This window comes from Thamnophis sirtalis, unplaced genomic scaffold (assembly GCF_051295495.1).
Source record: "Thamnophis sirtalis isolate CommonGarterSnake01/CBP01778 unplaced genomic scaffold, rThaSir2_p1.2 scaffold_4, whole genome shotgun sequence".
Taxonomy (NCBI): Eukaryota; Metazoa; Chordata; class Lepidosauria; order Squamata; family Natricidae; genus Thamnophis; species Thamnophis sirtalis.
This window is the reverse complement of record NW_028261384.1, coordinates 22,168,387-22,191,460: the sequence shown is the minus strand read 5'-3', so window position 1 is coordinate 22,191,460 and position 23,074 is coordinate 22,168,387. Positions and strand designations below refer to the sequence as shown.

At 37.8% G+C, this 23,074-nt stretch overlaps 1 protein-coding gene across 3 annotated transcripts in view; it reads right to left on the bottom strand.

The window, feature by feature from the left end:
• ODAD2 (outer dynein arm docking complex subunit 2) overlaps positions 1 to 23,074 on the bottom strand; it is an 80,560-nt gene that overhangs the window by 30,800 nt on the left and 26,686 nt on the right. For all 3 annotated transcript variants that reach the window (XM_087712587.1, XM_087712588.1, XM_087712590.1), the window contains 6 exons: positions 19,550 to 19,696; positions 16,840 to 17,049; positions 15,123 to 15,347; positions 13,494 to 13,604; positions 11,866 to 12,020; positions 10,639 to 10,881 (listed from right to left, as the gene is read on the bottom strand). In XM_087712587.1, the coding sequence (XP_087568713.1) occupies positions 10,639 to 10,881; positions 11,866 to 12,020; positions 13,494 to 13,604; positions 15,123 to 15,347; positions 16,840 to 17,049; positions 19,550 to 19,696 (1,091 nt within the window). The remainder of the gene's footprint in view (positions 1 to 10,638; positions 10,882 to 11,865; positions 12,021 to 13,493; positions 13,605 to 15,122; positions 15,348 to 16,839; positions 17,050 to 19,549; positions 19,697 to 23,074) is intronic.

Here is a 23,074-nt window from a genome sequence, read left to right as displayed (position 1 = left end):
TGACGCTCTTATGACCAGTTGCCAGAAACATTGACTCATTTTCTAGTTTGATTTTTTGAATGCAACAGACTCAGTTCACTCTTTGCACTCTGGAGTATGGAACAGTTTAGCTACCTCAGCTGACTCTTGAACTGCTAACTGACCTTGTCTTTGCTAAAATCCTTGGCTCATTGTTACTTGACTAGAAGGAAAAGTTGTTTCCTTGCCAAGCACAGTGGTTCCTCTAAAACAAAACGACAAAACGGCTTGATTGGTTTTAGAATGAACTATCTCCTATATAAGCCTCAAGTGGCAGGCAAGCTTTTGCTCTATGCTAAAAGCCATAGCAAAATCAAAACATATTTTAATACAAGTCCTATGTTTTTGCATAGAATTTTAATCATGAAGAGACAAATACTATAAAAAGAAATGGACAAAAATATTCGTAGTTTGCAAAAAATGAGCTATTTTTAAAGAATTGAAATATTATTCATTTTCATGTATTTATGACCATAACAAAAATTTTAAAGAATGTTTGAAAGTAAAGGAGGGGAGGAGAGGGCAAAGGAGAGGAGAGGAGAGGAAAAGAAAGGAAATGAAAACCCTTTAGAATCTTGAAATCTGGATTGTAATACTGAATAGACTCAAGAATGTCCACTAAAAGTTAGCAAGTGATCATGATTTGTGACCCCACTGGCTTCCCTACTGACTTTCTAGGGAAGATGGCAGGAAAGATTGCAAATGACAATCACATGATTTTGGGGTGCATAGCAACCAGTCCTAAGTACAAAGAGATTGCCAAGCACCCAGACTGCAATCAAGTGGCAGCAAGGACCTGCAATGGTTATAACTTTAGGCAATGTTGAACTGTCAATGAATGAATGAATGATCATTAAAGGAAAACTACCAGTGGTTAGAAGATCTATCTCTCTACTGCTTTCATTTGATCTGATTGTATAACCTGAATACATAAGCTATGACAAACATTATGACAAACATCCTTTCCTAAAGAGCTAGAGCTGTTTCTTAATCGTATGTACCTGTTTGAGCTCCTAGAACATTATTCTCCAGAACTTGTGCTACTCCCATTAAGATTAGTTTTCATTACTTTCCACTTCTTTTCTATTATCCCAGTGAGTGAAGTTGTTTCCAGCTCCAGAAGGGCCATCAATAGTATAATCATTCTTTAAGAGATATTCACTATAATCTCAGAACTGTAACTCCTATGTTTTCCCGCCCTTACTTTTGCACACAAGAAAAACCATTAAACAAGAAGAGAAAACAAACTTTTTGAACAGTAGATCTGGAGGCCAGTCATTCTACAAAACACTAATGGTTTCCTAAAATACTGTGTATGTAAAACAATCTTGGTCACATTGATTACTTTTGCAATTGATACTGGAATATGTCTGCTAGACCCTGATTATTGTTGGTTATGCAATTGCTTTTTTAAACTAATACATGAGCTCATTTTTTTTAAATGGATTGCAGGGTTACATTTGTTTTACTGCCAAAGTAACATTCTAAGTGAATCTACAGCAAGCCAGTTTTGTGCTTTAATAATTTGATATTGAATATTTCCAGGGTAAACAAGCCTCAAACTTTCTCAAAGACACATGCACACACTCAACATCTGTTTCTTATAGCTATCATCCTTTTTGTTACACCAGTATATGCCAGGACTCTCAAGAAGTCTGACTGCATCTCCTGCCAATTGAGACCACATACACAAATGTAAACAGTGTTATACTGAATATATATATATATATATTGCGCTCCCTGGTAAGATTACAGGTTTCAAGTCTTACAAAGCACAATCTCATCTTTTGGAAAGCCACAGTTCAACTCTTGTAAACTTAAACAAAAAGTTACAAACTGCTTTGATAAATAGTATTGTAAATCTGAGTGTCAAGCTACATCTGGTTGGTTTAGTGAATCTTAAATTTTAGTGCATAAGACTTACTGATAGAGTTAAATAAGATACAACATAAAATATTTTTTTAAATTTACAATGTAATTGTGCAGGATAGATAAACAAACAGAAACACCCTCAAACAAATACACTGGGGAAAGTTTTCTAACATGTTTTATATAGTCTAAACCAGCCTCTAGACCAGTGGTAGTCAACCTGGTCCCTACCGCCCACTAGTGGACATTCCAGCTTTCATGGTGGGCAGTAGGGGTTTGTTGCAACTCTGCTTTATAAATTTTATAAAGTAAAGTTACTTCCCTACTTTATAAATCACCATTACTGTGGAACCGGTGGGCGGTTAGAAAATTTTACTACAAATAGAAATACAAAAGTGGAGGGTAGGTATAAAAAGGTTGACTACCCCTACTCTAGACTATGATGATTTGGTACCAGTGGTGTGTTTCAAAATTTTTTAGAACTTCTTCCGTAGATGTGGCCTGCTTTGTGGGAGTGGCTTGCCAGCAATGTGACTGAGTGGGCATGGCCAACTTGTAAAATGTGGTGAAACTCACTTAACAATGCTCTTGCTTAGCAACCAAAATGTTGGCTCAGAAACTCTGGTATTTAAAGCACGCAAGTCTTAAAGCTGCCAAGTTACAAGACCCTTGCACCTCTAACCCTTTAGAAAAAAAAACAAACCCAGGGGTGTTCAAACTTGACAGCTTTAAGACTTGTGGACTTCAACGTCCAGAATGCCTCCTTCAGTCATGTTGGCTCAGGAACTCTGGCATTGAAGTGTGCAAGTCTTAAAGCTGTCAGGTTACAAGACCATTGCACCCCTAACCCTTTAGAAAAAAACCCTGGTTCTAAACGGCACGATAGATTTGTGGAACCTCTTCTATAGAAGAGGTTAGAACTGGCAGGAACCCACCCCTGCTTGGTACTCACCAAATGCTTTGTACAAAATCTCCCAGATTTTTCAGTCAACTTGGCTAAGAATGCTAGGATAGGTCTAAAGGATGCTACTTTAGAGAAGGCTGGTCTCTGTAAAAATAACTACTTAAGGAAAAGCTGGAGGAGTTACATAATACACTTTTATAAAAGATGGTGGCAATCGATGGCGGTAATCCCCGCTGCCTAGAACAGGTGATCAGCAGTATTCTGGGAAGCCAATCCAACCGTCAATCAGCTGCTTGGCAGTGAAGGTTCCAGCATTCCCGGATGATGGTAGTTCAGCTCAATTGACCAGTGGTGGGCGCAACGGAGCGGAGCCCTGACCAGCCACCAGCCCTGACCAGAGATTGACCAGACTGTTTGCTGTTTGCTGCAAGGATGCTACTCAGATGAATACCGGATGTATGCTGGGAGGCAGAAGCAGATTTTTTTCTTGTTTTCCTCCTCTAAAGCTAATGTGCTAATATTGCAAAAAATTGAGATTGAGATTTGTTTTATTTATATGCCGCCCTATTCCCAGGGGGACTCAGGGCGGCGAACAATTCAAGGGGGAAAGGGAACACAAAAGTACAATACAAGTAGCTAAAATAGCCAAGAGTCACACAGCCACACAAGTCGAGAGGGGGAGGGAACTCATCAACCCCAGGCCTGCCGGCACAGCCAGGCTTTAAATGGCTTTTCGGAAGGCCTGGAGAGAGGTGAGGGTCTGGATCTCTGCGGGGAGTTCGTTCCAAAGGGCCGGAGCTGCCACAGAGAAGGCCCTCCCCCGGGTAGTAGCCAGATGGCATTGGCTGGTAGACGGAACCCGGAGGAGGCCCACCCTGTGTGATCTAATGGGTCTTTGGGAGGTAATTGGCAGCAGGCGGTCTCTCAAGTACCCAGGTCCAATACCATGAAGGGCTTTATAAGTGACGACTAGCACCTTGAAGCGTATCCGGAGACCGATCGGTAACCAGTGTAGCTCGCGGAGGATAGGTGTAACGTGGGTGTACCGAGATACACCCACAATCGCTCGCGCGGCTGCATTCTGGACGAGTTGAAGTTTCCAAATGCTCTTCAAGGGCTGCCCCATGTAGAGCGCATTGCAGTAGTCCAGTCTTGAGGTCACGAGGGCATGAGTGACTGTTGCGAGTGCCTCCCGGTTCAGGTAGGGACACAACTGGTGCACCAGGCGAACCTGGGCAAATGCCCCCCTGGTCACAGCTGACAAATGATGTTCTAAGGTCAGCTATGGGTCCAGGAGGACTCTCAAGTTGCGAGCCCTGTCTGAGGGGCGTAAAATTTCACCCCCCAGCCTGAGTGATGGAATACTAACCAAATTTTTGGGAGGGAAACACAACAGCCACTCGGTCTTGTCTGGATTGAGCACAAGCTTGTTAACCCCCATCCAGACCCTGACAACCTCCAGGCACTGGCACATCACGTCAACCGCTTCACTGAGTTGGCATGGGGCAGACAGATACAACTGGGTATCGTCCGCGTATTGATGGTATTTTATCCCATGTCATCGAATGATCTCACCCAGTGGCTTCATGTAGATGTTAAACAGGAGGGGGGATAGGACCGAACCCTGAGGAATCCCATATTTCAGGGGCCTAGGGGTCGACCTCTCCCCCCCCCGACCAACACCGACTGCGACCTGTCCAAGAGGTAAGAGGAGAACCACCGAAAAACGGTGCCTCCCACCCCCACCTCTCGTAATCGTCGCAGAAGGATACCATGGTTGATGGTATCGAAGGCCGCTGAGAGGTCGAGAAGCACTAGGATGGAGGGATGACCTCCATCCCTGGCTCTCCAGAGATCATCGGTCAGTGCGACCAAAGCGGTTTCCGTGCTGTAGCCAGGCCTGAATCCAGACTGAAAAGAGTCCAGATAATCGGCCTCATCCAAGGACCATCGGAGTTGAGAGGCTACCACTTTCTCAACAACCTTCCCAATAAAGGGGAGGTTGGAGACTGGACGGTAGTTGTTCAAACTGGCTGGATCCAGCGATGGCTTCTTCAGGAGGGGTCTCACCACCGCTATCTTCAATGCCGGTGGGAAGAAGCCCTCCCAAAGAGAAGCATTCACCATCGCCTGGATCCAGCTCTGCGTCACCTCCTTGCTGTTCGCGACCAGCCAGTACACACGTGGCAGCACTCACCGCTCCCATGGCCTTGTCCACTTCATCAGGAGCAACAGGTTGAAAGTCAGTCCAGAGATGTCGTTCAAGACCTTCCTCCGGTACCCCGGCTGGCTCTGCGAAATTGGAGTCCAGGTCCATCCGAAGCCGAGCAACTTTGTCTGCGAGGAACTGGACATATTCCTCTGCTCTACCTTGTAGGGGGTTATCCCCAACCCTCGCATTTAGGAGGGAGCGGGTCACCCTAAACAAGGCAGCAGGGCGTGACTCAGCGGACGCTATCAGAGCGGCAATATAGTTGTTCTTGGCTGTCCGTATTGCCAAGAGGTATGCTCCGATGCAAGCTTTTAATAGTGCTCGGTCTGACTCGGATTTACTGGACCTCCAGCAGCGCTCTAGGCGTCTCTTTTGGCGCTTCATCTCCCGGAGGCCCTCGGTAAACCAAGGGGCCCTCCTGGATCCACTGCTGCGGATCGGCCGTAAAGGTGCAATCCGGTGGAGAGCCTCAGACACTACTGAGTTCCAAGTAGCAACTAAGGTCTCCACCGGACTGCGGGCGAGAGTATCAGGCATAACGCCAAGTGCCATCTGGAAACCCTGGGGATCCATAAGACACCTGGGGTGGAACCACCTAATCGGTTCCTCCTCCCTACAGCGGGGGATTGGTCTCCGAAAGTCGAGCCTCAGAAGGAAGTGGTCTGACCATGACAGGGGCAAGATCTCACTACCCCTCAAACCAAGATCACAACTCCACTGCTCCGAGAGAAATACGAGGTCGAGTGTGCGACCCGCTGAGTGAGTCGGACCCTGGATTACTTGGGTCAAGCCCATGGCTGTCATGGAAGCCATGAACTCCTGTGCTCCATCAGAGTGTTCGCCGAGCGAAGGCAAATTGAAGTCCCCCAGTATCATAAGTCTGGGGAACTCAACTGCCAGCTCGGCTGTAGCTTTTTCATTTTGTATGACTTTTTCTATTTTATGATCCCACCAGTTCTTGCTTGCAGGCAAATGGCATTTCTTATACGTCTTCCAATGCACTTTTGTTGCTACTTTGTCATGCCATTGCTTGTCGTCATGAGCCAAGATTTTATCATTTTGTATTTGAAAATCCCACAATATTGTAACTTGCTCATTTCCGAATACTTTTTCAACTCTATGTTTACACCAATTTTTCATTACTGGAATATAATTTTTATAGATGTTCCAGTAAATTTTGGTGGCTGTATTATATTGTGGTTTATAATTACTTTCTGTGATCCTCTTGCATGGCCTAAGCAAATAATGCAATATTTCTTCTAGGTTTTTTGCAACATTTGTACCTTGAATCGTTTGATTATTTTTCAGCTCTGAGCTTGATTGCATTAGTTTGAATAGTTTGAACAGGCAAAATCAAGTCTTCAGTTTCTTTTTTTTTTTAATGTTCCAGTTGTAAGCTGTTATCAATTTTCATCTTTATCTGCTTTCCCTTTATTTTTTTTAGAAATTGATCACATAATACTTTTCCTTGCCAGCATTCTATTTGTGGCTTTATTAGTTTATTTTGAAATTCAAATTTTGTTTCCTGCACATTTAATAAATTTCATTTTTTGAATCAATGCTTGTTCTCGGCTGTTTTTATGTAAAAGCCAACGCATGTGTTTCTTCTGGACAGACTGTTTAATTTGAAGTAAACCTCTGCCTCCATTGCTGCAAGGCAGATATATCAATCAATATAACTCCCTTTTTTACAACCCTAAAATCCCTTAATTTGGTATAGAGTCAGAGAGACTGGATGGATCTGAGCATTTACTGGCCAGATGCCCTTCCTGGTGCCATGCAGTTAGTAGCAGATACTTTTTTTCTTTGCACTCTAGGAAAGAAACATATGCCACTATCTAGGATTGAGCTCTCAACCTTCCAAATGTGAGTCTTTACCACTAGGTCACCACACCATTCATATCAATCAATATAACTAATCATTATATTTCTTGTTTTGTGGCTCAAACTGCCTAGTTCAGCTTGTCCTCAGTTAATGATCCCAGGTATTGATTGCTTTGATGGTGTTTCCACCATTCATTTTTTTCTTTTCTCACTCTTCGGGTGTATTCTTTATTAATAAAAAATTTAATTTATCTATGTGTGGTGTTATCCAACTGTAAAATGCCCAGATAGTTGAGTGCTTCATCTGATGGTGACTGATGATTTGGCCATTCATCATTTCAATTCCATTGCTGTTCGTGATTTTACCCTGATTTATTGCTGTTGTAGTACATTTCTCTAAGCCATATTATTATTATTGTTGTTGTCATCATTGTTGTTAAATTTTTGGTGAGATTCACAGCCTTTGGGGCTGATTGGGAGCTCAACAGCTCGAGTCCTAACCAAGGACCGAACTATTAAGGTAATGTCGGAGGATATAAGCTGCTGCTGCTGCTGTTGTTGTTGTTATTATTATTAAATATATTTTATTATATAATATATTATTATTGTTATTGTTGTTGTTGCATATTAACCATATGTTAACACAACATACCTAGACACAGACTGATTATAAAGAAATCCCTTGTGTCAGTATAGTAATAAAACTTAATATATTAGCAGCATGAGATAAAATATATTTGCCTTCAACCAGAAGGATAATGAAGAGTCAGACGCACCCTTTGGGAAGCCATTTCAAACTGAAGGAATACCACCAAGAAGGCCTACTCCTTGATAACCATTTGCTACATCACAGCATGAGAGAGAATCTGGAGTATGGCCTCTGAGAACATGATAAACATAGCTAACCCATTTCCTCTTGATGACACAAACTATACTTAGAAGGATGTTTGAATATTCTCCTTTGTATGTTCTTTGCTGTTCCTTTTGCTTAAAGTTTCAGCTACCATTAGAGGTGGATGGGAGGAGGAGGTAGCATTAAGCAATGTTCTTGCATTGAAGAATTAAATTGGAAAAACAAAATAAACTAAGGAGTGATGCATACTTTAATTCAAGAATAATTTGATTCCACTCAAATGATCAACAGTTCCTTTCCTTTCGCTTAAATAAAGTGATATCATAGTTTTAGGTATTTATTTGGATTCACCACCATTCAGACCACAATTTTAGGTATTTATCTTGATTTACCACCATTCAGACCACAATTTTAGGTATTTATTTGGATTTACCATCATGCTTTGATATTCTTTTTATTCACTAAATTCTTATGCCTATAACCTTTACCTGGGCAAACAGTACATCAGGGGGCAAAATGTTTTTGACTACCTCAAATGGGCTTACAGAATGCATCCAAAATCCAGGACTCCCAACGAATTGTAATACTGCAAATTTTATAAAACATTGCAGGACATTAAACTTATCATAACCATTTTATGATATAATTCAAAGTATCATTTAAAAATTTTGGAATCAAATCCTGAAGCACTATCCTATACAGTTCAACATGAGCTATTTTTAAGATCAATACATGTCTGAATATCTTTCAGAATCTTTAAGAACTTTTTTAGTGAAAGCAGTACATTAGAAGCACTGCCATTGTTGAAGATATTGAGGAACTGGGTAAGAAAATATTTCTAAAATTATAACCAAGCAGGTCATGGGTTGTCTATTCTAGTACAAAACTGGGGACAAAAGCAGTAGCCTCCAAGCAGCGTGTTATTGCTATTGCTCTAGAATATGTTGTTTGGATTCCATTGTCAGTTTATGACCCTATCACTAGCATTCACTTAATATAAAAATTACATGTGAACTAACCATTATTTATAAGATATAATATAATAATGATTAATTATATGCATATCTTTCTTCCATTGAACTTTCTTCATTCATTCTATGCCATATTTACATTTCTGCCCTATCTTGCCACTGGGTGACAGCCAAAGCATGAAAACAAATGGTGCTTTCAAGGAAATTAAATCACTGCACTAAGAAAAGCAAGTGAGGCAAAATAAAACAGTGGGAGGAAACAAGGGCTATATTCATTTGATCTTGGTTGTATAGAAGCAAAGAGCTATACTATTGCATGCCCTTGTCAAGACTTTCCACATAAAGCAAAATATTACTTGAAGCTTTTAATGAAACATTTATCCAAAAGGGAAATGCTTAAATCTCAGATCTAAGTTTTACATTATAAAAGTCAAAAACGAATAACTTGGTTTATGCAGAAGAGTGCAATGTGGGAAGAAAAAAAAAGAAAATGTGGTTGGATATTTTTTTAGTTTCCATGCATAGCTACTAAATGTTTAAATACCTCAGGAAAACTCTTATAATGCCAACTATGTGAAAGATTTTTAAAAGGCTAGATAGCCAGAAGCAGGAAAAACATATTTTGTCCTAAAGCATCTTGAAAGAAATATAAATTGTTTTGGGGAGTTAGGATTTAGATATTATCAAAGAAGGAATGACAATTTCTTGGTGAAGAATACAGTTTGTACTCAGAAGAACCTGGAATCCCATCCAGAAATCCAACTTTATACCTCAAACTTCAGAAGTGAAATTGTTCTAAATGAGCCTGATGGTCTGCCTCAGGAGAAAAGCGTAGGATCATTAATGTGCTTATCAGCCTTAAACTATTTAAACTTTGGAAGTTGCTATATAGTTATTTCTAAATAGTTATGTGGTATTTTGAAATACGTATTACCAGAATGATCCCATTCTTCTAACTGAATACAAAGAATATAGAGTTTTGAAAAATAGTATGAGCTACTCAGTATTTTTAAAATTGAGACTTGATATCACTATAATTGAAATGATCTCATATTAATATCATAAAATAAAACAGAATATAAAATAGAGCATTATTGACCTGTCCAAATCTTTCCTTTAAAAGCAATGTATTTACGGTAGTTTTTAGGATTTTATTAAGGAAAGGACACACAAGGACCTGTTTTAGGTCACTGTGGCTTCATTCCATCACAACACATATAAATGAATGGTGGAGCTGAAAAGCCACCATGATCCAGAATTGGTAAGATGACCATCTACATTCTCATTCTCTCTTGCATACACAAAACACTGTCAAAGATAACTTATTTTGATTATCTTTTGCCCCCTTAGAGAAGACTCCAAAAGAGGGATAGACTGGTTACAGCAATATTGGAAAACACTCTTATAAAAAGCTTCTGAAATTAACTGCATTATATCCAGGTCTCTTTGTGATCTTAAGACTACAAAGTATCAACCCCTATATTAAGTAATATTTAACATAAAAGTTCAAAATCCAAGAAACTGTGCAAAATCCTACAGCTCTAGTAATGTTTCTGAAACCAGAAGCAGTTATTCCTTAGAATGTCATTTTAGAAAAGACTTTGAAACAACATGATGGCATTATCAACCTGTGGCATTTGATGCTCCCATATAAGTAATAATCATGATTTAAAATTCCATTGACTGCATTGTGCTAATACCATATTCAAAGCAAGGAAGATAATTTCATATTCAGCCCACCATAAAATCATCAATGAATACAGAAAAAGGAAGCTCAAAAATATTATGCAACTTAATTTATAGTTTAATTTTAATATTTTAGTTATTGAAATATTTCAAACATTATTTATCTGAAATCCTTTATTTCAAATATACTAAATATTTGCTAAGTGTAATTTTTATTTATGACATGACTTTCATAGCATTAATTTTAATTGTGAAATCTTTGATAATGTGCATATAATATATACTAAAGAGAAAAACTTACGACATATTTTCTGGTTCAACTGCACAAGATCCCACGGCTTTAGTCACATTCACAAGAAGAGCTTGATTGGTTCCAGTGAGTAAGGCAACAAGAGATGGAATTCCACCACATCTACGGATAATGGTCCGATTGGCTTGTTCCTGACAACATTCACCAAGGGCACCTACCACATTTATAAGAACTTCTTCTGGCTGATCTGTTAGCAAGCCAACCAAAGCTTCTATGGCTTTGTATTCCCGGAATCTAAGAATCAAAGTTTCATGACTAAATATAAGTATAATATTTGTCAACAGAATTACTCTAAGTATAATTAAATTCAAATAATTTGTATTTCATTATCCCTGTCTCACATTTTGGATGGTTTAATGGTAGATGAACTATTATCATTCTACAATACAATAGGAATTAAGTTTATAAATAAATAAATTTAGTAGGTTTTGTACTTTCTGTATTTTCCAGAATTTTATAATTCTGAATCATGACTATGTCTTATAATTAGGAATCATGGAATTCAAGATTGCTAAACAGATTTGAATCTGGCAATACATATATACACAAACTGATTTCAGCCAAATCTTGACATTACTGCCATAATTACTTCTGATATGGCTTATTTTACAAGGGTTTGCTGCTTGCTTTAACATCACAACTTGTAATTCTCTAACTTCCAGGCACATCTGTTTCTATCTATTATGATGCCAAACTGTCCATCATGCCCCATGGCACAAATTCCACTCTTTCATATTTGTATCGCAATACTGCACATAAATGCATAAAAAGCAGACCTGTCATTGCTTGCAGATACCACTAGCTCTTATATCCTTCCTCAATTTAGTGATCTGCAAAATGGATTAGACTGTGTTTCCCATTATCCTTACCCAACATGGCACAAAAACTATTTTTTTGTCCAATATCTCTAGTTTGACATTAAGATAGAGAATAGAGTCGATGATAACTACAGGTATTCTAGAGAAGTAAATGTTGGCTTAAACATGCATTATTAGATTGCCAACTAATCCAATAAATATTTCATCATGTTTTAAGTTTCAGTATGACAATTAGATAGAGCCTCTTCTAAAGCGTTCACAGAACACCTAAATATTCCAGACGTTATTCACACATAACAATTAAATCTTAATAGTTTCTAAATTCTTATGGTTGGTTATAAGCAGGAGGTGCTAACTACAATATACTGTATATATTTAAGGCAACAAATATTGCAAGTACTTTGTCACATTTTCTTTGCTGATTGCACATTTCCAGATTGCTCCTGTCACTGCTGCCAGAAGTTCTTTATTTCCAGAATTAGCAACTAAAGTAGCAAGAGGTTTCAGGCCTCCATGTTGCCTAACGAGGTCACGAGTCTCTTGATCTTCAGCACACTATGTAAAAACAAACAAACAAAAGAAAATATAAATACAAAGATACATTGAAAACACGTTTTAAATCCAGACCAACCCCTACTCTGTTCTGTTTAGAGACAGCACTACGATTTAAATGAACTAAATTTAAAAATCCTAGAAGCAATATTTAGATTCCTAAATTAAATTAGGAGGATGCAAAGAAACAGTATAGGCTTAAATCCTATTAAAATAAATAGATCCCAAGCCCATTTCTTCATCACTCCAGTGAAAAGTCTCAAAATTAACATTGGCAAGTACAGTTTTAATCAAGAAATATGGATGGCCTGACATTACTGGCCTTCAGAAAAACAATGGTTTTTCCTCCAGATACTGGAGCCAGGATGTTGATGAGGCTGGCATGATATGGTTGACCCATGGATATAGTTTCATTGGGGCCTCAGTATTATCTTTTTTCCTTTAATGGTTTAAAACTCTCTGTGTTTCTATGGTGTTTTTATTTTTGTTCAAAATCCCAATTTTCCAATAGGAAATGGTAGCCATATATATTTCATAAATAAATAAATAAGAAGCAAGTATATGAATGGAGATAAGTAGGAAAAACATGGCAAGCTATTTACAAAGCAATAGTAATAACTATAGAATGACGTAGCAAGAATAATAACCACCCTTTTTAAATTGTTAATTTGTGGGGGTGGGTTTGGAGATAATACTATCCAAGTTAAAGGGATATTTTTCCTTTGGATCTAAAGCTTTTATTATCATTTTCCTTTGAAAGTTTCATGGTGTCAGAGTTGGATTCATCAGAACTGTAAAGGTAAAGGTTCCCCTCACACATATGTGCTAGTCGTTCTCGACTCTAGGGGGCGATATTCATCTCTATTTCAAAGCCAAAGAGCCAGCACTGTCCGAAGAAGTCTCCGTGGTTATGTGGACAGCATGACTAAATGCCAGAGGTGCACAGAACGCTGTTACCTTCCCACCAAAGATGATCTCTATTTTTCTACTTGCATTTTTACATGCTTTCGAACTGCTAGGTTGGCAGAAGCTGCGGCAAGTAACGGCAACTCACTCCATTACGTGGTGCTAGGGATTCAAATCGCCGAACTGCTGACCTTTCTGATCGACAAGCTCAGTGTCTTAGCCACTGAGCCCCGTGTCCCCATTCAGAGCTGATAGAGGATGGTAAACAAAGTTATTCAAGACTGCATTTTCCATTGCAGGTGTAGAGCCCTCTATGCAACTTCATGGGGATGATCCTGACAAATTAAGCACTTTTAGAACACTCTTAGAAAACTGTAGTCCAACAGGAACTTTGTAAATATAAGGCTATACTTATGCTAGAGGATTTGTAACTATCAGTTTTTGTGATAAAGAACAGTTGAAGTAGTCACACCATTTTTTTCTTAGATAATTATCCAGTTTGCCCATTATTTTTTTCAAAGAGAAATAGTGTGCAGATAACCTTTTTTGTCTCAGAAGATGAATGCTTACCTTAAAGATTGCACTGGCACAATGCATTTGCAACTCTTCCTTGTCACTGTTCAGATTTTTCACAAGATTTTCAATCATTTTCTCATGTTTGATTGCTAGTCTGTAGCTGGGCTACAAATAAACACCCATTAAAAAGGGGTTTGAAAAGACCTTCAGAAAATAAATTATCAATGTGGATGAAGTTAAATGCTTTTTTTGTCTCTGCCATTTCCCCTCCCCTCCAACAATGAAAATCAATAAGAGAAGATTATAAAACAGCAAATATTCCTCTATATTGCAAAGTTCCAAAGTTTTCTTGTGAGTTAAGGTTGACAATTTCTGTCAAAACCAATAGGGAGTTTATATGTCTATCTGTCTCCCTCAGTGTTGGGTTTGTACCAGTTTTACTACCGGCTCACTCATGCGCGCTCTCTCTTTCCTAACGCTTCTGTGTATGCAAAGAGGCACCCAAGTGAGTGGGCGGATTCTCCCGTTGCTACCACTACCAAGTTGAACCAGGCCGAACCAGGAGCAACCCAACTCTGGTCTTCCTACTATATAACTGTGTATAAGAATGCTTAATACAGGTAGTCATCAACTTATGACCACAATTGAGGCCACAATTTCTGTTGTTAAGTGAGATATTTGTGAAGTGAATTTTGCCCATTTTATGGCTTTTCTTCCAAGAGTTGTTAAGAGAACCACTGCAGTTAGTAAATTAGTAGCCTGGTTGTTAAGTATATCCAGCTTCTCCATTGACTTGCATGTCAGAAGGTCGCAAAAGGTGATCACATAACCCTGGGACACAGCAACAGTCATAAATAAGAACCAATTGCCAAGCATCTGAATTTTGATCACATGATCATGAGGATGCTGGAAAGGTCATAACTGTAAACAATGGTCATAAGTCACTCTTTTCAGTGCCGTTGTAACTTTGAATACTAAATGAACTGTTCTAAGCCGAAGACTATCTGGATACATTGGTCAGAAACTTCTCTTTAAAAAAAAGCAGTACTGGGCAAAAAAATTGATACAATTAATAATTATAAAATAAGACAACCCAATTTCAAAACTACATGATCTTCCACTTGCACCTATATTGGTATATCAATATTTTGTTATTGCTCAGATAGAAAGGGAATAATTACAAAATCTGGAGATAAGATCTTTGCGATAGTGATCTTTTCCCTTCCAGCATTTTCCCACAACTGCAGGGTCCACTTCTTTTTAATCAACTAAGTGTGAATCTGTTGGTTGCCATACGAATTGACTGATTAGCTTGTCACCTAAGAGTGACTGCTACATCCCCCAGCCCTGCATGCACACACACACAAACATACAAATCAATTTTTTCTATTTGTAATTATTTGGAAATGATAACTCATATTCCTTTCAGGTAAATAGCATAATTTGTATTAATTTAAAGAATTAAAATATAATGGAATATAATTATAGGAGTTCACTGAAACTACCTTATGTTGTAGTCAATTATATCACTTTGATTGGTTAGTATATAGATGGGTGAATGGATAGACAGGCAGAATATTGTTTCATATGCACCTGAAATTTAAAGTCATTGTCTATTTTTGATTTCTATTTGGTCTCCGAAAGATAGTCATTTAATTTTGCAGGTGTAGAGATGTTGCTTACCTCAGAGGCACACTCTTGCAAAGTTCCTACTACAGGTATTAACATATTTGAATGAGGAGACTTCAGTAACTGAGCCAGCAGGGGGATGCCTCCAGCTTTACGGATTGCTTCTTTATTCCTAGAACTCTTGCTGCAGCTCCATAGTGCCAAAGCACCACAGCGTGCTACTTCAATTTCCTTTCCCTGAAGCTGATTGAGACTTGCAGAACAGTCTAACAACCCAACCTGGCAAGAAATGATGATGTGCACTAATCAAATATGCCATCCTGGTGCTGAAAGATACCATTACTCCTTGTTCTAGAAATGAAAGGAAATATCTTACTCCTGTTTTAGCTCTTGCTGCCTATAGGTTTTTGGTTGTAGAGACCAAACTTTCTGGTATAGCAGGGGGAGGACACTTCCCGTGTGAGATTTTGAGGAAAGACAAAGCGACACTATGAATGGGTCAAAGATGCAATTTTTTTGGTATATGTCACACATGGATTAAAATCAGAAATTTATACTTTTTGTTGAGTTGTGGGGTTGTTGGGTTTAAAAAAATATATCTTTGGTCTATTTTAGAGTTTTTGTTTGTATTCTGCTTCAAAATAGCAAGTAATGCCCTGGTGATTTTCAGCAGTTGTGGTAAAACAGAGAGAACTCTTCAATGCCACAAAAAAGCGGTTTACCCCTGGATTCTCTTACTACTCGAACTATAAAAAAATGGGTAAGTTTGGGAATGTTTCCATTTATATAATCGTGAAAAACCCTCCTGCATCTCCCAGTTAAGTGAGAAGTATATTTAGTAAGCTTTTAATCAGTTATTCCAAACTGCTGGAAGGAATGCCTGCTAAAACACTTTTCAGTTGGTTTAGAATGTAAGCAAAACTATCTTTATTTCAGGAGATATATGTAATCTGAAATGCTATTATGATCTTGTCAGTTTAAACAGAATATTTAGAATTTCAGAGAGATGCTTCTGTTATTGTTCATTTAAAAAATAATTGTTGTTGTGATTGGGAATTGTTCATTTTCTTTTAAAGGAAGGCTACACAAACATAGCAATAGCAATAACACTTATAGTTATATTCTGCTTTACAGCCCCCTCTAAGCTGTTTACTGAGTCAGCATATAGCCCCCAATAATTTGGGTCCTCATTTTACTGACCTTGGAAGGCTGGAAGTTTTAGTCAATCTTGAACTGAAGAGAACCGAACTGGCAGTTGGCAGAAGTAGCCTGCAATACTGCATTCTAATCACAATGCCACCACAGCTCTGCTAATATCTGCTATAGGGTAGAGTATAGGAGGTTATGGGGTGGAGTGGTGTGGTGCGGAATGGAATAGAATAGAATATTCTTTATTGGCTAAGTGTGATTGGACACACTAAGAATTTGTCTCCAGTGCATAAGGATCTGGGTTTACATACCAACAACAAAATAATATAATCATAAGATACCAATAGTAGAAGGCAATAGATGAGAAGGATAATAGTATTGCAGCCTACCACATGTGTAAGTATCTTTAGACATAATACAGTGCTGTGGCATTAGATGTTCAGCAGAATGATAACATGAGGTGTCCGTTTTAAAAAAAGCAGTGACTTTTCTGTCACATGGAAAAGGAAATTATTTGACCACATTGGTGTACATTTAATTCCACATTACTGTTAGATGAAAAAAGACACAATTAAGATGAAATCTGATTAGCAAAACTTATATGAGTATAAAAGCAATTTACCAGTCTCTTGATTCCACCATATTGACGGACTGTTCTTCGGGCTCGTTTGAACCTAGCTACATTAGCTATTGTTTCAGCAGCCAAACACTTCAAATCTTGATCTAGAGAATCAAGTATATTAACCATGATCTGCAGTCCTCCAAGATCAGCAATTGTACGTCTTATCTGAGCATTTTGACTAATTTCCTTCAGGATTTTTAATGAACCAATCTAATGGGAAAAAATGCATAGTTATGGATTGTATTCTTTTAGAGATCAGGCTAACTTTTTTAAAAAAAGTTTTAATACAGGTAATCCTCTATTTACAACCACAGTTGAATGTCTTTCTGAGACATTTGTTAAGTGAGTTTTGTCCCATTTTACGACCTTTCTTGCCACAGTTTTTAGGTGAATCACTGCAGTTGATAAGATAGTAATTCAGTTGTTAAGTGAATCTGGCTTCCCCATTGACTTTACTCATCAGAAGGTTGCAAAAGGTGATCCCATAACCTTGGGACACTGTCACCATCATAAATATGAACCAGTTGCCAAACATTTGAATTTGGATTACATAATCATGGGGACGCTGCAAAGGTCATAACTGTGAAGGAAAGTCATGTTACTTTTTTCACTGTCATTGTAACTTTGAATAGTCATTAAATGAACTGTTGTAAGTTGAAGACTACCTGTAATATGCAGATTTTCATGCCACAGGAGACCCTACTTGTCTTTCTTTGTTCCATGCAAGTTTATTACAGAGTGGAAAAGAAGGAAGATGAAAGGTCTTCCTCTATTACTTTCCACCCATCCAGGAGTCGAACAATGGCAGCACTGTAGCAAATCATATTCTGCTTCTACAGCCCCTCTCTAAATCATTATCAAGTGGTGTTGTTCCTATTGAGGGTTGTGCTATTCATTGTAAGAAAGATGATTGTTTTTTCCTCTGGTTTTGTTGTTCTCCCCTTTCACTAGCTAGCAGAGAAAACAGAGATTCTGATTGGAACTTTGCTTTTCTTCTGCATCTTATCCTTGTCTACTCCTCCTATCTCATTAGATCATCTCCCAAGTTTAAAATAATAGTGAATAATATAAAATACGGAACAATGCCAGCGCAGAAATAGTAACAGAAAAGAGGACACAAGGCTCGTTGGAACTATAGAATTGACTAGAAGTTATATTGCCAAAGAACTGAAATTGACGAATTGAAATTGACCATGCTCTTAGTTTTGAGAGGAGAGTGGAACAGTGATTGTAAGGGACATATGAAAACAAATTAACTCCCATCCTCTCTTATAAAAATGAAATACTGGCAGTGCTCTTCTTTGTTCCAACTTATAGAAAGCTGAAGAAAAGTTGGTGTGAAAGGTAAGAGTGAGGAACAGTGACAAGCATGAAAAGAACATAATACTAGTGAAAAGGGCAAAACCTATAAGGGAAGTAGCTGTGGCAAGGGCTGGTTAATGAACAGATTATTGGGAGTGGGCTCATGCCCAAGCAGTCCTATAAGTTTCCTTAGCTGACCTTGCCTCTTGAGATTATGGCTAACAAAGCATTACAGATTTCATACGCCTTGAACCTGAGCCGGGATGGTAATGATTTAAAGTGTAATATATTATTTTAAAATTTAAGTACTCCTAAGGATGATTGTTTCACTCATGGGATAAGAAGAAGGTATTATCATGCCACCAAATAGAAAATTGCTACTATCAATCATGGCTGTGATGTGGATGAGTACAAGTGGTGACAAGGCTGAAAAGGAAATTCTTTTGTTTCCTCGATATGATGGCAAAAGCCTCTAAAGAAAGTTTATGTGAGGATGCACAAAGGAAATAGCCAAAGAAATCTTGATTTCCATTTCTACATGGAAGCCAGAAGGATTCTCAAAATTTTCCTGTAATTCATGCATAAATTCTTTAATTCCTTAAATTTCCCCCATGACTTAAATGTTAAGACTCTTTATACTGTGAGAGGGATCTTGGAGTCCTAGTGGACAACCATTTAAATATGAGCCAGTAGTGTGCAGCAGCTGTCAAAAAAGCCAACACAGTTCTAGGCTGCATAAACAGAAGGATAGAATCAAGTTCATGTGAAGTGTTAATGCCACTTTATAATGCCTTGGTAACGCCACACTTGTAATACTGCATCCAGTTTTGGTCGCCACCATGTAAAAAAGATGTTGAGATCCTAAAAAGAATGCAGAGAAGCACAACAAAGATGATTAGGAGGCTAAAACGTATGAAGAATGGCTGCAGGAACTAAGTAGCAGTGTTCTGATATCTCAGGGGTTGCCACAAAGAAGAGGGAGTCAAGCTGTTCTCCAAAGTTTCTGAGGGCAGGACAAGAAGCAATGGGTGGAAACTAGTCAAGGATAGAAGCAACCTAGAACTAAGAAGACATTTCCTAACGGTTAGAACAATTAATCAGGTGAAATAACTTGCCTCTAGAAGTTGTAAACTCCAATACTGGAAGTTTTTAAGAAGATATTAGATAACCATTTGTCTGAAGTGCGGTAGGGTTTTCTGCTTAAGCAGGGGATTGGACTACAAGACCTCAAGGTCCCTTCCAACTTTATTCTGTTTATGAGGCTTCAGTTAAAATACACAGTGTTACAAGATGAGTGATAGTCACAGGGCTTTTTAAAAAAAGAGAAGGATCTGGAAGTCAAAATGAACACCCCGTGTAAAAGCTAGTAGAATCCTTAAAAATAATGGTTACTATGCAACTAACTCACCTTACATTTGATTTCTTCAGTATCAAGTAAATTAATCAGCACTTCGAGACCTCCAACATCTCTAATTGCCAACTGGCACGTTTCGTGAGACAAGTTGAAATCTCTCATTGAACACAATGCAATTACAGTAGCCGTCTGGTTACCTGCCTATAAATGAGACCATCAATAGAATATAGGGTAAAATAAGTTTTACTATAGGTTTTACTGAGCAGAAACACCAAGAAAAAAAATTATACAGAAAAAATTATAAGGGCAATATGCATATTTTAATTTGGTGGGATTTGCTAGTAAATAGAAGAAAAGCCAATTTCTGTTAAATTATCACTGATAAATCAGTGACATATTTTAATAAACTAAAGAAAAGATACAATTCTAACTTTTGAAACTTTCTTTTAATTTTACGTTTGTAAGGCTGAATCTGGGGGGTTTTATACAAAATTTGTATGCAAAAAATTGCTTCCACTATTTCATACACACTTTAAAACAAACCCATGAAATATTTTTCACACATTCTCATACATTTGTGCTATATTATAACCATTACTGCTGATTACCATAACAATTATTTTTCTGCCTAGTAGCTATTAGAGAAAGTTTTCAAGGGTAGATTTTAATCAACATGGAAGCTGTTAGACTCTATTAAATGTACACAAAAATTGCATCATGTTGTTAAAACCTTTGAAACTGAATATAGTATGATGGATGCTAAATGTGTTCTATGGCACTGCAACATTTAACTTTAAAGCTTTAAATTAAAGGCAGATTTTATTTCTAAAAATCTAGCTCCACTTATAGGATGGTTCAGCACAAATATCCACAAATTGAAATAAAAAGAATATAAACTCAAAAAATAATTAAAGGCATGCTTGGAGAAAAAAATTCTAGGCACTTTTTAGATGATGGATGAAGTTCAGAATTATATTAAGTAACCGCCGTAACGTAAAGAAAAACCACCTTTCTGAAAAGAGATCTATAACATTTTTCATTTCATTCATTACTGTGCTTAAGGAACAATAACAATGATTCCACTAAACAAATAAATGTAGATAAGTGTATGACAAGATCACAAACATTAGTTAATAATGAACAATTACAAATCTAAAACTGGCCTACACATTTTTCTTCTGAAAAAGTCAAACTAAAGGGGAAAAGAGAAAAAAAAAGGCCTCTGTTTCTCCTTACAGAAATTTCTCAGACAGTTAATACAATGGGACTAGTTCACAAGCTCCACAGACTCCTTGGAGTCCATATGGCTCCTGCAGAATTCTGTTCAGGGTATTATCTAACATCCAAATCCCATCCAAAAAAGAAATGAAATGTCTTGTTTCCAACCACATTGCCCTCAGCTTTCTACCCCTAGTACAAAACAAGTTCCATAATGAGCCATATTTTACTTTTGCCAGGCAAAGACTATTAAAAGGGGGCATCAAACATACAAAATGTTTGCAGGAATACATTATAAACCATTGGTTTATCCTTACAATATCTGCCATTTTTAAAAGCCCAAGAAAGAAACAGATATTCCTCTGTTCTTTGGTATTTGACTCAATTGGGGACTAAAGCCAAGAAAACCTGGCAGATAATTCTACTGTTTCAGTTCATTCACATTCTAACCTCCCAAGCAGTCCTATTACAGCACTACCAGATTTTTTCAATTTTAATGTCAAATTGTCTTAAGCTAGCCTTACAGATGAATCTGAAAAATCTAGATTATTGCTTGAAATCTAACTTGTGGCTACCTGTTGCCTACAAATCATTTTTTGTAGGTAACTTAATTCAGCTTCCTTTTATTATATTGAAACAAAATACACTATTTAGTCAGATATACTGTATTAAAATTATGAGTGTATTAGTTTCTCATTTAGTTGCCCTACATAACTTTGATCTAAGCAGGTGAATATGCTTGTGATGATCTAGTCTCCTTTATTGAATATGCTTGTGTTACCTGCTAGAATAAAGGCACAATTATTTCAGTTATGGTTTTATAGTGGATTTTTAAAATAGGAATAATATCTTATTAAATATTCATTGTCTGATCCAACTTTTCATTTTGTTTAACAGAACACAGGTCAAGCTGCAACTTGTTAGTGACGAGTTATGGAGAAGTATTCCAGAGTTATGGAATAACTTCTTGTCCCATTTCCTGAATCCTCTGCAGTTCTTGGGTTATAGCCTGGCAGTGAATGAAACGCAGAGATTAAAATAACCAGGGCCAGTGGAAAATCATAACCATGATAAAAATCACAGATTCCATAATGTTCACATTACATGTCTGTAATGCGTGGAAAATAAGTATTGTTTAAGAGCTAATTAAGCACTGACACCGTCAAGCCTGGTATGTCTCAGTAACAAAAGAATACACGGAGCAAACGTAAATTAAAACCATCACTTAAAAAAAATGAAGAATGAAAACAAAATTGCATGATACGGGAAAAAAATTCCAGACTGGGTTCAGAGTGTAGATTTGCACTATTGCTCAAACTTCTCTCAGGCATTTTCTTTACATTCTGACTTTCTGACCTCTTAGTTTTGTAGAGCTGCAGATTTATTTATATAGGCAAAGTCTGAGTCTACACAAGTGTTACATCCCACTGGAAAACTGACCCATGTTGCTGTTGGAGCACCTGACACATCGCCTATCTTGTTCCTAATTGCTATTTCTTTTTTGAATCTTTTCCCCCTATTTTTTGATACAATTTTTACAATCCTGATGTCTTTAGGTAAACACATACAGCCACATATGAATAAAAATGTAATGATAAAATCCAAAAGTTAAATACAAAGGGTGAATAATACCACTGGGACCACCAGGAGCCAACGGCTCAAAATTATCAAAATATAGTTCTATGAAAAGAGAAGACAAGAGTTCTATACAGAGAGAAAGCGTGTCATCTAGCACATAATCCAATGTTACTAGATGCTTGCTGAAAACAAGCAAATCTGTTTCGATGTGATTTAATCTGAAATGGTTTTGTCCAATTCAGATCCTTATAACCTCAAGACACCAGTTCTGAGCTTCCAGAGCATTGCTGGCTTGGCCCAATGTAGCAAGATGTAAGTAAGTGTCATCAGTCTAGTAATATTAATAACATATCACCTTGAACTGATAGATGATTTCTCCCAGTGGTTTTATAAGAGGTTAAAAAACAAGGGAAAGAGTTCTGATTCTTTTCAGGCTCTTTACAGGCCTTTCATGAACTCGAACACTTTCCTCCAGGATATATGATTGAGGAACCACTGACTGAAGCACAGAATCGTTGTAATACAGTTGACAGTTCACTACTGCCAATCCTGGAAGATGATCTAGGGTACTTCCTGTTGAGATATTTCACAGGATCAAACAATGTATTCCCCTATCTAAGTCAGCTACTAGAGCAAGGCTGCCAAACTCCCGGCCCATGGGCTGCATGCATCATGCGCTCACCATGGCCACGCTCAGTTTAATGAAGGGGGGGGGGAATGTCCTAATGCCAATGTGATGACGTGAGTTTGACACCCCTGTAACTAGAATAATAAATTCTGTTT